The 18,139-nt window shown below is 34.0% G+C and overlaps 1 protein-coding gene across 1 annotated transcript in view; it reads right to left on the bottom strand.

Moving 5' to 3' along the window:
• LOC149299017 (protocadherin-15-like) overlaps nt 1-18,139 on the bottom strand; it is a 426,255-nt gene that overhangs the window by 145,156 nt on the left and 262,960 nt on the right. The window contains exons 23-24 of the mRNA XM_089486827.1: nt 6,866-7,171; nt 4,886-5,110 (exon numbers count right to left, since the gene is read on the bottom strand). Of these exons, the coding sequence (XP_089342953.1) occupies nt 4,886-5,110; nt 6,866-7,171 (531 nt within the window). The remainder of the gene's footprint in view (nt 1-4,885; nt 5,111-6,865; nt 7,172-18,139) is intronic.

Here is an 18,139-nt window from a genome sequence, read left to right as displayed (position 1 = left end):
CAAGAAAGTATGGTAGTTCGCCTGTGGCAAGTAACCAACATAGCTTGTAATATTTAAAGTAAATCCATTAAGTCTATTATTGGCATACAAACCAAAAACTAATTTAATGTTGTCTGCACCCCAGAACTAAACAAAAACACTTTTCATGTCTACCAAAAGTCTCATACTCCAAATTTTTACAAACAGTTCCAAGTGATAATATTTAACTTTTAGATTTATTATAATATCATATTTTGATGTTGTTGTGTTGCAACCACATAAACTTTTTATGTAAGGCTATGTATTATGAGATATTTATTTAAGTTAATTAATCCATATTTCATCCATTTGAAGATAGTCCAGTAAGTAATAAGACAGTGTCATACATGAAAAGTCATTGACTTATACATCTAATGGTATATTCCTGGTATTTGTGATCTAGAACAATATAAGTGACAAGGAGAAACACTTATGCATGAAAAGATATGGCTCTTTTAATGCTACAGAGTTAATTGTCACTTTTAAGCATCTATTCCTGTCAGTGCAGATCTTAAATTTATAGAGAGATGCTTAAAAAGCTTTTAATGCACCATAAGCTGTCATCATGCGTTATCCATGTTTGTCTTATTATACTAAACCCTTTACCCATAATTTATTTTTCTTGAGTCTATCAAAATATGAAGCTGTCTCTGATATTTAGTGGTGAGCACAGAGATCAATGTTGAGACCAACCTTTTTTTATTACAAGGAGCATGTGGTATCATGGAAGGAACCTTAAAACGTGATGTTTTATTATGGTAATAACTAACCAAAAACATGATACTGGTGCTGGAAAAACCTAGTTAAAGGTTATACGAATGAAATAAGTACCCAGGAAATAATATACTAACATAATAAAAATAACAATAATAATGATAATACTTATACACACACACACATATATATATATATATATATCAATGCTTATATTCTATGTACTTCATTTTACTCAATAACTCATATTTCACTTTTCCTTGTAATAAGCTTTTCTAGTTATAAGTTTTAAAGACATCCCAAGAACAAAGCAGCAACTCACATCAATGCCAATTATTACATGTTTTTGAGCAGAATTTTTTTGCCTATATGACAAATACCTAAAATCGGCAACTATATTTAGAATCAATAGTGTGTGGAAATCCACCTAAAAGCAATACACATTTAACATTAAACCATTTTACTTCTGGGTATAGGGACACATTTCTCCCCACGGTAAGCTAGGCAATTTTTGGTGTTTTTGTCAATAGTTAGATTCAGGTACCAAACATATGCACAGTTTACACGTATTATCATATTATTTATTTATCATAAATACATTATTTCCCATTGTAAAAGTAACTTGAACTAAATCACTTTCGGGGAAAAAATATCCCCTCATAGTATATCCTTAGTAGTACATACATGTAGATTGCTCATGTAGGTGTAAGCATACGTAAGTTAAACTTGATGAAATCAAAATATAGTCGGATACAATTCCTGCCGAACTCATCATTGATCTGGCCCATTTTTTGTTTTTAAAAAAATAATTCAAATATAATATGGGCCTAAAGACAATGATCAAATTTTACTTTTTACAGTATTTAAATGTTGGAGAAGCTGCTGGTAAGTCTTGGCCAAGACTCTCTTTGCAGGTACACGGACATGGCTGCCGAGGTGATAACCAGCCCCATTGCAAAAAGGTTTGCCACTTACTGTTATGACAACCTTCCAGCAGAAGGGGTAGATGTTCATCCATTGAAGGAGTTTAATCATGCAAAGGATAGGCGTAGAGCTATCCTAGATATAGATAAGGCCAGGGACTAAGGCAAGTATTCAGAAATGTGGCAGACCAGATGGGCCGAATGGTTATTATCTGCTGACATATTCTATGTTTCTACGTCTAACATTAAATGGATTAAGCCACTTAATGCCACTAATTGCAAAGCAAGTCCCCAATGAGTATTGCAGCACATGAAAAAGGATAAAGCATTCAAATCTGTTACTGAGTTGCCTAGGATTTTACCTGTAGTATTGACAAGTCAACATTATTTGTAGACTATTCTTGACCCGGTCATACCCGGAACTTTATACAATAGTAACCCTTGATTAAACCAATTTAATCATTTAAATGATACTTAGAAATTATACAACTTTGTAATAATGGGTTGCATTCAATGCTGGCGATAAATCTCTAACAAGTAGTTGATTAAGACTTCTGTCTCTTGATTTTTATTTGTCCCTGAGATTGTCCATTGAAATCCTCTAAAGTCTAAAGGTAAATTATATTTCAAAAGCAATTTATTTTTCTTGTTTGCAATGTCTTTAATGGCTTTTACCTAGTCAATTGCATTAGAAACTCCCAACTAGTCCGTTAATTCTGATGAATGCTGTTCTTGATCTAGGTCCAGCTGAATGTGAAAAAATAATGTTTGTATCTCAGACAAAATAAATGTATTTCTTATGTCGCTTTCATCATTATGGATGCAGTTTAGAGTAACAGCTGAAATTTTTGTGAATATTCTTTCTGTTTCTCTTTATGCTGCACTCTACTCTGGTTTGATTGAAGCACACGGGGGCCAGAATGGACTAGAGTGGGCCCTGACAGAGTGCTGAGCAGGAATTATGGATTTGGTAGGAGGATATTGTTAAGTTTTCTTTTGAGGGAACTAGGGAATTGTGGTATTAAAATATCAATCAGATGGATTAATGCTTTATCTACAGCATACCATCTAAAAGACTTATGAATGTGTTATGTTCTTAAGATTACAACTGATCCAACAACAGATACATCCAAACACATATCAATGAAATCACAATATGTATTCGGATATATCTCCTGAAGGCTAATGTGTTTTCTAACTACAATAACTACACTTATCCAGGTGAATGGGTGTATGGATACACTTATGAAATATGTACCGATAAACCCACCCACTGGCTTATTACGTTAAATAATCCCTGTTCTATCTCTTCTAACTTTTAAGGTTTGAACTGAAAACTTTCGCTTCTTCCAGAATGCAACTGAATATTTTGGAAACAACAACAGGATATCAAAGAATCCACAATGTGGCTATGATATAACAATACAAACTTTTACTAGAACGTTCCAAATAAAAAACAATACAAATAACAGTACAATAACAATAATCCCCACATTAATTGACACACTTACAACAAATACATATATATAAGTTCCTATTTACAATATTCAAACATGCATGTTCATAGTTACCTTCCCTGAGAGCTCCAGGTTAGTGATGTTCCTTTGTCTCTTTACTTTCTCTCCTCCTCTCCTCTTCCTTACTTTCACTACCTGTCCCTTGATATACTAGAGGGTCCCAATTGAGTCTACTGGGAGATCCCTGATTGGACCCTGTGGTTGCTGTAGTTACCCTTTGAAGTTATTCCCTTTGGCCAACACCACACCCTGGGGTCTTTACAATCATGGGGCAGTAAAACCCAAAGATCTCCTGACCTGATTCAATCTATTTCATGAGAAAACCTGTCTTTCTTCCACACATCCTTCATCACGCATATCAGTGTTATCTAAACTAAGACAAAAGGTTTCCCAAATATTTATCATTCCCGGCCACCTCCCATGCATCTTGATTTAACTAGTATTAGCAGAAACCATGATATATATATATATACACACACATACATACATATGCATATTTACATACATGTGCATCCATACACCCGCATACACGTGTCCATATACATATATATCCACACACCTGCTTATAGTGTAACAATATTTACGTTTGGTGATCACAGGGGGTAAGGATCCATTTTGTTTAACCTTACCTGGTGCCCCCCCCCACCGGATGTGGTTGCGTTTGTGGAGTGGTGTGAGTCGTGGGCGGTAGCTTGCCAGGTATCCAAGGGGTTAATGTGGTGGTATGATCATTGGTGGTCATAACCGGTGGGAGGTTCCTTGCAAGGAGTGTTACTCGGAACCTCAGGTCCGGATTGGGGCATCCTGGTATGTCCCCTCCCAAAATTGGTGTGTGGTATGGTACCTGGATAACTTGGCAAGCTAGGTTGGTTTTGGTTACGTCATTGTCTCTGTTAACACATCTTTGTGGTCTTTTCAAACCCATATTGTGTGTTGGTGTTTTATTTAATTAAGCAACTGAGCTCAGCCTGGCCCGTGAGTCAAAGCTACATCTGTCATTGGTTTTTAACAAAGAATAGGCTAACTATTTTTCCATGAAACATTCAATTTTTTCCTTTTAGGCATATAAAAATAAACGCAAATATATGAAAAAATAGACTGGTGCACAAAGTAAAGCATCATCTTTTTAGTATATTGAAACATAGAATAGAACCATTAAACCCATCCAGACTACTAATTTTTCCTGATATAAAAACGTGGACCTTAATTAGTCCTTGGTCTTGTTTTATATTCAGGACAATACTATGGCTACCTCATGAATCTCCAAATTCCCTCTTTGCTCTCTTATATTACATGTAAGCCTCTGACCCTCTAATTTTAGATTATGACTTCTTGTCCTAATAATTCTCCTTTGAAATAAACATTCCTCCTGTCTTTTCTATCACATCCCCTCTATCTTCCCCTCCTCCAAGCTGTACATATTTAGATCCCCCAGTCTTTCCTGATATTTTTTATGCTGTAAACCATTTACCACTTTAGTAGCCCATCACTGAACTCTCTCTAGAATATCAATGTCATTGTGGAGATGGGGGTATCCAGAACTGCACAGAATACTCTAGGTGAAATCTGACCGGAGAACTAAAAAGTGGCAGAACCACCTCTGTCTTTACTGCTACTAATGCTCTGGATTTGCAGATACAGATTTGATACAAATATTTTAAAAAATGATGTGAAAAGAAGTTTAACATAAAGCTTTAAATGTTAAATTCCTACCTTAACGCTTACTGTAACAGTGGCAAGCCCAGGGGGCATGGTTCCTCCGACATCCAAAGCCTCAATAAGAAATGTGTATGCTGCCTCCACACCAGTAAATGACTCATAATCGAGGGCTTTAAGAAGGGATAATTCTCCTGTTGAAGGGTTCATTGCAAAAAGATGCCGAACTTCCTGGGATCTTATCCGATAAGTAATGTTAGCACTAAGATCAGCATCCTTTGCCTGAAACAGAATAAACGGATCAATATTGAAATCAAAGCAGACAAAACTGGTGAATAAAGGAGGTTGAAGGGCAAGAATAATTGAACCAGTGAAAATATATGTATTGAGTTTTAGTGAGGCTTCAAAAGCAGAATTGCATGCTAACACTTGTTTTCCGTTTTTCTTAGGGGTTATTTTAATGCATTGATCAGTAGAAAATATAAACAGTTCAGTGGATATTTATCAGAATTTTTTACATTACAGTTAGTGCAAATTCTGCAGTCTCTCAACTTGATAAGAATTGATTTTAAACTGTTGTATTTTTTTTTTTCCTGGAACAGACACATAAAATAAATAAAACTGGCTTGTATTTCATTATATTTATAGTCAGATTATCTTGAATGCATATTTAACCTTAAACACAAAAAAATATATTTTTTTTGTGATTTTTCTAACATCCCCAGATTGCTCAGAGGCCCTTGTACACACAGAATGCATATAAGAAGTGTGCTAGGAATAAATGGAAGTTACATTTAACGATGATATTATATGCATTTAGGTTTTCTTTATTTCTCTAATAAAACTTTCTTTTTCTCAAAAGAACAATACACAATCCTCTCTTTATAAAAAAAAACCCTCTTTTACTTTAGTTCTCAAACTTTTCTACAACAACCATAAGGTTTTTGACCCCTATGTCAACACAGACAGTTTGCATTATAAGAAGTAGAAACATTAGTGAAGCGGAGTTGTCAATCAACCTTTCTATTTCTTTTAATAAACTCACAACTCTGCCTATTTCCAAGACCTTGTGCATTGGTTGGTGATCTTCCATGTTTTTTCTGTAATCACAAGGGATTATATAGTGTTAAGTGTTACCAAAGTAATGTGGAAGGGGTGAAGTACATCGGTACGTAGCTCAGTTAACAAAAACCCAGCGATGGACAAACTTAAACTTTCCAGCTTCTACAGACAACAAGTCCTAAAATGCAATAAAGTGCAGGATAAAAACAGATCAGTAGCCCAGTTCATCTTATCAACAATTATACATGCTGGGCAATGTAAGACCCCCTCTGTCTTTTCCTATGCCCAGACATGTGTACAAGGCGTATAGGCTGGCCTGATAAGGCACTGTATGATTATAGGCTCTATAGATAGGCTATTTAGGTTTGAATAATTTAACCCCTTAAGGACAATGGGCGGTCCCTAAACCCATTGAAAACAATGCATTTTGAGCCCGTACATGTACGGACTTTGTCATTAAGGGGTTAAGAAAATATTTTTTTAGGTGTAAGATAAAAAACGTTGACTCACATTGAGTATTTTATTAATTAATGTTGGGTCTTCATTATTTGACGAATAAGTGATATTTGTAGAAAGGACGAATATGAATTTGCAAATATTTATCTCAGTTTCAGTAGTATTTAAATAATTTCAAATGTTGACTTCTGTCAAACAAAATATATAAGCTTATTTAGTATCCTGACATAGAGATAATTATGTTTATTACCCAGCTGCAGCTAGATATAACTGTAATTAGAATCTGCTGTATGATTAAGAAAACAATAAAATTCCATGAAAAATCAATAGAAGTTGCTCATCAAATCAAGATCTGGCTACATCTCTTGCATAAGGAATTGTATTTTAATATAATGCCCTATTAAACCATTCATCAAGCAACCCATCTTGAAAACCAACTATATAATGTATTTCACTGTGATCTAGGATATCAATCAATGACATTAAATTAATTGTGAATCAAAGTATTATACAACTCACCTGTACTTGTAAAAAAATTGTACCGGGCAGCATGTTTTCTGGTATAGTTACAGAGTATGAAGCATTTGTAAACACAGGGCTATTGTCATCAATGTCTATAACCCTGATAAACAGTGTAAGAGTAGAATGTCGAGGATCCATCGCTCCATCTGTTGCCACAACCACAAGTTCATAATTATCCCTTGTTTCTCTGTCCAGTTTTACAGATGTATATATACTGCCATTGGGTGTGATACGGAAAATATTGTTCAAGTTTGCCAAGCTGTAATGGACCTCACCATTGATTCCAGCATCTGGATCTGTTGCCTAATTGGAATATGAGAGAAAAGAAGTAAGATAGGAGACGTTTTGGAATGTTTTTTGAACACTTTAAAAAAAAAATGTTCCCTTAAATAAATATATGGTATATATACTTATATACAGTAAAATGATATCACCTATAGGTAATGTTGGCTAATTCAAAATGTAAAAAAAACAAAACACAACATAACATGTCAGTAACAGCGCCCACATTGCTGTCATGATGCCACACATGGCAAATTTTGCACTCCAGCATTAGAGAAGTTAACTCTACACACTTAAGTTTTCTACTCTAACAGTGAAGACGTTAAGCAAATATTTGGTAGTTTTTCACTCTAGGGTTGAAGATGTTAACATAGAGACATTAGGTTAAGATAAACAGTATATTTATGTATTTATACACCAATGATTTTTCTTCTTTCTGCCTATTTTTTATTTTTATTTATTAATTTTGCCCCCTCCTTATTAATTTTGGTTACTTTTAGGATTATGTGTCTCTTTTTTATCTATTTAGTGTAACACACAGACAGACTGAAAAAGCAGAGGTTAGTGGTTAGCTGTGTTGAGGCTGACAGAGGGGAGGATGCCTGCTCCCTATATTCTCTTAAATGTAACAGCCCTCCTTGCAAACACTCTGATACTTTAACTGTCAGTTTATCTGTCTAGATATGTCTGCTCATGATGTCAGAGGGCAGACAAGGCTGTCAGAATACATACTTCCCCCTGAAAGAAATTGCTTTCTATACACCCAGGAAGGATTTCCAACTGGCAACTAGCTTGCCCTTTTTTGAGAAATGGTCAAGCTCGTCAAATACCTGTCGAATGGCAACCTACAGGTGACTTCTTCCATTACACTGCCCAATGCCATAAAAATAAATTCGCGTTTCACATTTCTTTTTACAAATTATGTTATACTTAAAAAAAAAAAAACAGTTACTGGCCCTTTACTTCAAAATATTAACCTATTTGCATTAAATAAAATAAAAATTTTGGGGGGGATACCAACAATAAATACAAAAAGCATACTTTCCTGTACAGGACCTTTGTATACAGTTCCTAGCACTAAAAAAGGGGAAAAAAGCACCCTTGTGAAATATAGAACTAAAACCGTAAATATCTTATGAAAAACAGGTGTGGAAAAGCACCAATTATATAACATACGGTTTAAAACCTAATCTGAACATTAACTAAATCAGAGTTCCTCCTCTACGAGTATAATATAAAGGGTAACTGCAATCAAACATCAAAAATATCAAAGTCCATTGCGGCCAGTAACTTATTCTGGCCTAGAACAAAATAGGTCAGGAGGTCCAGGGGCGGCTCCCGCTGCTCAATGAGCTGATTACAGGGAAGACCTATGACCTCCTTTGACCGGGTCGGCACAGCCTCAATAGTCTGCATTAGAAGGCGTTGTGCGCTTTTAAGACACAGCACACAGGGATATGGCGGCATATCCAGTCTTATGGCTGGGAGGGTGTAAATGCATCTGATTGGGGCTTCTCAACATCAAGTCCATTAAGGTACAGAAAAAAAACGAAACTAAAAAATAAAAAAAAGTCCATAGCTGGAAGGGATGACAAAATGTAAGCCACAGGAACTCTGAGACCAATATAGCTATCAACATCAAACTAGGCAGTTTATATTTCCTTTTAAGTATTTGATACTTATTAATCACAGTAAGCAGTCATACTGTAATTACTATAATTTCACTATTTCATAATGTCATTACTACCCATTACAATTCTCAATAATAATTGCATTTTGATATACAGTATGTGCTCCCCCAGAATATATTCTAAGATAAATTATATATGCATCTTTAGTTTTTATTTTTTTACAAAATATGTTATCTACAAAAATATGGATGAATGTCCTTGAATTTACCATTGTTTCTGTAAAATGAAGAAACACTAATTTAGGCACCATATTTTGAATTAATAAACATTTCCCTAAAAAGGTGATTCACGCATTAATACCTAGGGAGATGCTAAACATTTCAGTACCAACTTTGTTCATTTATTGTGGCATAATTCAAGAGTCTAGAAATAATCCTGCATATCAAAGATTTTGACATTCCTTTTATGATATTATGAAATAATGAGGTCCATAAGGAACAGTGTTCAAATGAACTCAAGTAATGCAGGGTGAACAAAACACCTTATTCAAACACAGAAATACAATTAAAAAAGGGCTCAATTAAGGTCTGACCTGACACTTTTTCACTTGACTTTTGTGCAATACAAGATTACCTCACATAAGTATACCTTGTAATACCTTAAAATGTTACATATATTGACATTTGATGGCTGAATATCTTTAGCTAATGACACGATAGATCATAGTAGAAACAGAATCTACTTAACTTAAACTGTCTACTTTAGAGACATTTGCATGTAAATGTGCACGGTATGTATGTGCTTCACATGACATTTTCTGCGTCTCAAGAAAAATGTTAATTGGCAAGTTCTTGGTTTCCAAGAAAGTATTTTTTTAATAAATGTATACTTTGTGAGCATACTCTTAGCAGATGGTTGGTAAATGTGTGCCTTAACTCCAGAGTCTACAGTATAAAATGAAAACTAACAAGTGCACATAATATTGTTTGTAATATAACTTCACTATTAGCATGTCCTGTAAACTTTCCGCATTGAAACTTGAACAATTTCAATTTTATTTCCGAAGAGTACAAATATGTTAATTCTTCGTCTACAAATGAAATCTGTGTCTGCCGCAAGAATGATGTTTGCATTGCTGGAAGAACAGTCTTGAGTACAAGAGCAATACATAATGTACTCAGCTCCAACCTTCCCTTGACCTGATATTATAAGCAAAAAGGCAGCATCTTAACATAATAATACAAAAATCAATAGGTTTTGGAATCACATCACATCCACCCCGTAATAACAGTGTTTTGCAGAAATATCCATCTTTTAACTCTGCAAACTTATACCTTAAAATATAGCATGCTAGTGTGTTCAATGCCAAGGCTTTAATTATTAAAATTTTGTCTACCTTTACTAAGTGTCTCTTCTCACATTCACCCATTCTATACCATTTCACCTAGTTCTTGTTTGTGTGGTTAGTCACTGGCCCATCCACAAGATGTTTATAAACATCCTGATTATGAATGATAACTAAACACAATCTAGGTATAAAATAGATTTTCCTCAAGCATATAATCCATGTTCTATGTCTTGTACAGTTGACAGTTATAAAAGTTGTAGACCAGGTGAGCTCAAGTGCCCTCTGTTTATTAATATACTATTTATACTATTGCTATTATACTAAGTATTTATGTACTTATTTTATACATATCCCTTATTACCAACCAATGTTCCCTTTAAAAAAAAAAAAAAAAAAAAGTATTATTATTATTATTATTATTATCTTTTATTTATATAGCGCCAACAGTTTACGCAGCGCTTAATACAATACATAAATTCAAGGGGTATGACAAGACAAGAACTGACAGGTGGAGAGAGCCCTGCTCATATATATATATATATATATATATATATATATATATATATATATATATATATATATATATATATATATATTTCACATGGGGGGCCCCTTGCTCTTATTTTATTGTATATTGTACGGTGGTATGTGGTCCACATTATTGCAAATAATATCCTTTCAGAGAATCAGAATGAAAGAGACAAGCTGACATAATATACATTAATATAGGAAATCGTTTTAGTATAAAATATCAAGACAAGGACACTACAAGGTTTTTTTCATGTGATATATATATAACAACCTGCAAATATTCAGCAGGAAAATGTATAGAAGTATAAATCCGTGATTATCAGTTAACTGCCAGGAAGTTTCCAATGCCGTTTAATTTCAGCTAAGGTGCTCTGTGTGAGATGCAATAATGAAACCATTTATCTTCTTTGAAATCAATTTAAACTTAATTAAAATTGTTATAAGTAAATTCAAATGTTTCTTTCCTCTTGTAGTACATCACAGTTATATACAGTAATAGCTGCATCTCTGTAAGCATCTGTCTTGCCATTGGACATCTTTGTAATCAATGTATTTCTTAGACACTGTGATTTGTGTTTGCCGCAAGTAGAATAAATCAGCATTTAAGCAAAATGTCATACATTTCTTTGTGTAAAATTTTTTTTTATAAGGAAATCACACTTCAATATTGTGGTGTTCTCATCTGATCTGTTTGAGACTGTTGTGTGTGTGTGTGTGTGTGTATATATATATATGTGTGTGTGTGTGTGTGTGTGTTACATGAGCTTCAAAACCTTACTTGGATGGAATAATCTTATCTTTTTCTAAATTGGCCCAATGAAAATGTATTAAGACTACAGACTTAATATTCTCTTTGGGCTTATATATCCATATCATTTTTCCTTATAAAATTCTTTACCATATAGAGAATAACTGTTACCTTTGTTATTTACCTTTAACAACTTTGGGTTCTCCATATAGGTATTTAATTTGAAGAAACTGGTCTGCCATAAAGTCCTGTGTGGACTGGTGCATTAACCTTTGGACTTTTTATTACTTCTGTTTGTAAAAGCACTACAATTTCTTTATAATTATAGTTCATGCTGAGGGTGTCATCTAGAGGTGCAACCTTTATATCAACATTTTGCACAGTTTGTACTTTTTTGGTTTATAAAGCTTACATGTTGTTCCTTCTTGTGTTATAAGTAGGTTCTTCCACACACCTGCTCCAATTTCTTTTTTAAGGTGTGTATTCTCCAGAGACTACTATTCCCCTGCAAATCTAATATAATTCAAATCAAACAGCTTACTGGAGAAAACCATCTTAGAGAAAACCAAATTTTCCTGTTAAGATAAAGCAATGCATTGCTCATATGTTTCCAATTTAGTGACGGTCTGAATTCATAGAATAAGGATGTCCCGCTCCAATGCTTGGGGTCGCCAAACCGCAATGTTTTCAGGGTTATACAGAATGTTTTTAGGAAGCTACAGAGTACAGTGTAGATTATTCAGCGATGCATCATGTTAAATGCTTGCTTACTTTTAAAATTAACCTGTTGCTAATATGCAAAATCTGAAAATTAGGTGAGACTTTCACTCCATGATAAGAGGCTTTGAGAACAATCCGGATATTAATATATTTTTATATTATTTTTGTTATTGCCAATTGTGGTTCTATGTTCTTGTTGGGGCAGGAGTGACAGGAGATACCCCACCAATCTCTGAGTAAACATAATATTGGGAGCAATAAAGTTGTAGGTAATGTACAAATTATCCATTGTTTCTTAATTTTGTATAAATTTCCTCTATACCAACCAGACAACACATATTTAATTGAATCGGTTAAACCAAACGCAATGGAAAACTATGGAGCTAGGATATACCTATAACTTGTCTATGACACAATTTGGAAGTGTTCTATCTCATTTGTACTTTTAGCAAAAACCTGCATTCATCCTTCCATTTTTAGATCTTTTTTGTGGAATTTATTCTATACAATTTGCCCTCCGTGTGGATTCCAAACAGAGCGGATGTGAATTTAAATGAAAATAACATTGGAGCAGCTGTGTTTCAATTCAGTGATAGTAAATAAAATGTGCCATTGAAGTACTAAGAAAAGAAAGATCAAAATCAAATGAGAAAAAGGCTAAAGCAAAGCACGCATTTTAAACAGAGGTTGTTCATGAGAAAGAAAACACAAATCTTCTTAAAGCTTGTGACCGATAAACAATAAAAACAAAGATTCAAAAAAATGAAATACCACAGCACATTTATGACCATTCTCCAAAAATATATACTTTAAAAGTCTTTGCAAGACTAAAAATTATTGGATTAACACGCCACTAAAATGGAATGCAGGGCCTGGAACAGAAATATTTTCTCGTAGGGGCACAATTGATGCACTTATGTGAGAGACAGTTGGCCCCCATCCCATTTAAGATTTTAAGATACTCCAGGTGTACAGGATTTCCCCCAAAAAATAAGTTACCAGTATATTGATTGGTAGGACTTTGGGTTGCCTGGCTGGTATGTACCTCTTACACTTTTACTACTACTACTTTTGCTTTTACTCTGGAGCTTTTTTTTAAAGGTAATTTGTTTTTTTCTTTGTCTTACCCCCATCACATCCTCAGAGCGCCCCCCATCAGTAGGCCCTAAGCAGCTGCTTTCCTTGCTTTTGCTTTAATTGGTAGTACACTAAGAAGAATGTTCCACAAACAAGGACTACAAAGCCGTTTTGAGAAAGTTTGATACATCCTAAACAAACTCAGATGGAGGAACACCAATCTGTAAACTTTCTAGAATGCTATGCATGCTAATACGATTTTATAATAGATTGGGAATTCACTAATGTTGGAGTTTAGAGGAAAGCTTAATTGTATGGTGTTAGAGTGTCTGTGTGTGTTAGTGTCTGGTATTAGAGTGAGTGTGTGTAATTTATTAGATGGTGTTAAGTATGTGTGGATGTTAGAGTGAGTGAATGTGTTTGTGTGAGTTATCTGGAGTTAAAACTGCAACCTTCCTACAATTTCCGGCTTTTGTGAATGAAACACCATGTTGACAAATTGAATTCAAAAGAAAGTGGCAGAGAGACCCACAGTCATGGAATGCTGTTATACAACCTGCTGATCTTTATGCAATGTTTAAGGAAACTGTTTAATTGTATTTCCTTTTTTTGGAGAATCAGTTTGGGTTTGTTTAACAGTATGTTGGTTATCTTTAAACTTGTTAGTTTAGTGCCCAAACAATTTCCAAAATACTGGCAGAAATTAGATTAAAAATAATCAATTTGCATTTCCTTGTTTTGTTAATACTCTACACTAAAATAACCAGAAATGTATCTGGCATTTCCTCTAATAGTTTTTCTTTTTGTAAGACTATTCCTCATCTTGTATCAATTTTCAGATCACCAACTTGCTACATTTAAGTGTAATTTGATTTTAGATCTTTTCATGAGATACCTCTAACACGGCAACTACTATTACAGCTCTCATTGACATAAATGCGCAGAATGCAAGTAATGCGTTGAGTGGCAGAGATAACTGCGATTACTGGATTCATATTGTTTAGTGAAACCATGTGTATTTAGTCTATCCCTAAAGTAGGGGTAACATAGTTTAGACCCCCTACCTTATATAACAAATAGCTTGTTGTAATGTACCATAAAAAGTACATATGGAATAAAAGAAAATAGTGTTCTAGTAGTCTTGCATCTCTGGGATTCAATATTGGTTTGAAACATAAGACTGCTAAGTAAAATTGTGCTGAATGTTAATTTATATGCAAATCAGAATAAATTATGCAGGAAAAATATAAAATATGCAAGTTAATTCTTGCAAGACCTATCATAATTTGAACTAGAACCTGAATATTATTGAGTCTGATGTTTTGTCCGTAGGGAAATTTACTATTTCTGCTTGAACTATAATACCCTGCAGAGTATTGTTGAACAAAGACTTCATATGTCCCAGCAGCAAAAATTATATTTGACATATTAGTTCACCTATGGGAGAACACCAACAGTGTTTTAACATGTCAAAATTTAAGATAGCAGGGGAAGGCATCAAACCTCTTTTTCTATATATCTATATTGTTAATAGCCAGGTGCCACTGGGCTATCACACAGGTTTAAGTGCCAAACCCTGATTTCCTTTATGCATTAAAGTTATTTTGCATCCTAAGGGCCACATGTGGCATTCTTGATGTTACAGATGTCATTTAATGATAGCCTCGGTGTGACTATGCTTTTGTGTCACTAGAACAACAAAGTTGTTGACTATGAATGCTGTAAGGTATTATAAATGTAAACATTTTTGTTTACAAAAGGAGACAACTTTATACAGGGGTGCTGATAACATAGAAAACTTAAAGCAGGAAAACAAGATAAAATATAAAAAAATTCCTGAAACTTTCCCCATCAAGAAATTGCAAACATATTTACTTTGGATATAAATAAATTAGAAGTTTTTGTAGATTAGTATTATAAGATCTGATAAAAAAATAGATAACGATAGATAAATCTAGAAAGACAGTAAGACAGGGTGGTTAAATATTAGGTATATAGACTTGTGCATTTGGATTTAAATTTGAATTACATTTGCCAATTTCATCAATTCACAGAAATATGGGAAAATAGGGAGGGACCCCTAACGGAAACATTAAAACAAAGAAAACAGCTCAGAATTTTCATTTGAATTTCATTATTTTTTCATTCTCACTCACTTTTACTCATACTCTCCTACTTTTTCACACACTTTTTCACAATCTCTCACGCTTTCTCCCAATATCGTCTTCACTGACTACTTCCATGTCCTTGTCTCCATCCCCACAGCCCTGCTTCTTCTATTGACTCTTTTTTTCTTCTTTATTAAGCCTTATTTCTCTGTCTGCTTCTCTCTGTGCCTTTTTTATTCATTATCTTCTCTGTGAACCTGGCCTTCTGGTGAATGTCTACAAAAGGCTGGAGCCTCTGTGCATAGCATCTCTCTTAATTGGATGGAGGGGGAGAGACTGTCCTATGGCTCCGCCCCTTTGTGGAAGTGCACCATAAAGCCAGAATAGTGTAAATAGATTTATGGTCAAGGTTAAAAAAAGTCACTGGAGAGGAACCTTTCATGCTTCATTCAAATGCTGACAGTGAAATAATATTTATTTACTTTATTTGTAGGTTTTGTAGATAGTTTAGGCCTTTTTTTTTATTTCTTTTGCTAAAGATGGTTGAATTGGTCTTCCAGCTGTCCATTAGCATTGATGCTACATTCAGGTAGGGCTTTGTTTTAGCATAGGCACTCCACATTCACAGTCCCGTTCTTTTGTAAGGGAATCTTGGCATGGGATTGCATTTTAGGTACATCAATACATTTCAATGTAACAGGCGGAAGAATTAAAGGAAGGATATTAAATAAAAAGAGCACGCATACATCCATTTCACACAGTGGTACTAATTGCATTTAATAGAGAAAATTGAAACTTCTGAGATACTTATATTAGGTCAAAATACTAAAAATAAAGAATGATATAAGCTTTAAGGATCTCAGAGGTATCTTCTTCTGATATCATGAAAGCTTGTGTGTGGCCTAATAAAAAGTATTGGCTTTGACTAAAGACTCAAATTATTGCATTTAGTATCACCTAGGTTGAATAACATCAAAATAACATTCATTATGAGAACATGTACGTTAAATACAAAATAAAGGACTTTATTAAACTATGCTACATTTCTTTATGGTTATCAGGTAATCTTATCCCCAATGTGCATTAACAAATGTAAAAAAACTGAGGTCTAGTTGTGGCATGGTCAAAACAAGCATTCTGACTGTGTTGGAAAGTAGCTTAAACAGCAAGACACATGTTCTTTTATATTAATATGCAAATTAAATGTTGTAAGATTGACAGCTTAAGTGATCAGTTGATTTTATTAATGTGTATACCAGTAGGATCTTTTGTTGTAGAATAAATAACAAAAATCAAAACAACTGTGTTTCTCAAAAAATTACTATATTCCATTTATTGCAAAATAAAAAATACATATAAACATATAAATTATTGCTAAATAAAACAGTTGACTAATTCAGGATCTTGTCACAAAATAAAATGAAATACAGTAAGTAGAAAACATCAGGTGGACACAGATAGGGACAGTCACTATACCAGGAGGAAGATTCAACAATGATGGCAAGTTGCCTAGCCCTTGAGGCAGCAAAGCAGCCCCAGACCATTACACTACCACCACTCTGAATGTTGGAATGATGTTCTTATTGTGGAATGATGTGTTTGCTTTATGCCAGATGTAACAGGACCTATGTCCTATTTCTGCTTATTATCCCAAAAGGCTTGGGGTTCATCAAGATGTTTTTTTTGGCAAGCCTTTATGTTCTTTCTGGTCAGCAGTGGTTTTTACCATGCAACTCCATGGATGCCATTACTGCACAGTCTCTTTCAATTCTTTTTTGAATTGTTACAAGATCATTGAAAGGTTTGCCATTGTTTCATGTTTTCTCCATTTTTAGATAATGGCTCTCAGCATGGTTTGCTGGTCATAGAGCACTATAAATAAATGTAACCCTCTCCAGACTAATAGATGTCAATAACTTTGTTTCTCATCTGTTCTTGTATTTCTTCAGATCACAGCATCATGTGCTTTTTTTTTGACACCATGTAGCCGACTTTACTTTGCAAGACAGGTTATATTTAATTAATGTTTAGATCAATAGGGCTGGCAGTAATCACGCCTGGGTGTGTCTGGTAAAATTGAGCCCAATTTTCAATTACATTTGGGTAATTGGTTGATTTAATAACTAAAAAGAAATTGCTTTTTCACACAGGGTTGGGTAGCTTTTTCTATACATGAAATCATCATTTAAAAAACGCATTCTGTGTTTACTCAGGTTTGATGATCAAATACGCAAACATAGAAGAAATTGGGAAGGGGCAAATACTTTTTCACAGCATGCTACACTAAATGACCAAAAGTATGTTGACATCAATAATTACTGAATTATTGTCATATAGTGTATTTAAAGGTTGTTCTAGGGTTATATTTGGATATATTTTGAAAGAAAATGTTTAAAAACAGATCATTCTCTTTTTTTTTGTATATGTGCAATTTGAGTTGCTAACTGCCAAAAAATAATAATACACTGCCTCCAAAACATATGATTTTTAAAATGCAACTCTACTCATATTTTCTATTCACTTCTAATAATGAGTGAGTTTGATAGCTTGGTATCTAAGTATTGTATCTGAGAACATATGCTAAAACAATTAATTAATATAAAATTGAGCATTATACCCATTGAGCGTAAAAGCCAAAAGTAATGTGCTATGAAATGATACTTTTGTTATTGGACAATACAATACTTGATCATTCAACAGCGGAAGCCTGAAGCCACAATTTAGTACGACTAATCCTTGAAATCCTTTAAACAACACAATACCTTAACTTTTGATTTCAGGGCCTAATATTAGTCCCTGCTGCCGATATATATATAAATATATATC

Source organism: Sceloporus occidentalis, unplaced genomic scaffold (genome assembly GCF_023333645.1).
Source record: "Sceloporus occidentalis isolate IW3139 unplaced genomic scaffold, rSceOcc1.0.p SCAF_30, whole genome shotgun sequence".
Lineage (NCBI taxonomy): Eukaryota > Metazoa > Chordata > Lepidosauria > Squamata > Phrynosomatidae > Sceloporus > Sceloporus occidentalis.
This window is presented reverse-complemented; position numbering and strand designations above follow the sequence as displayed.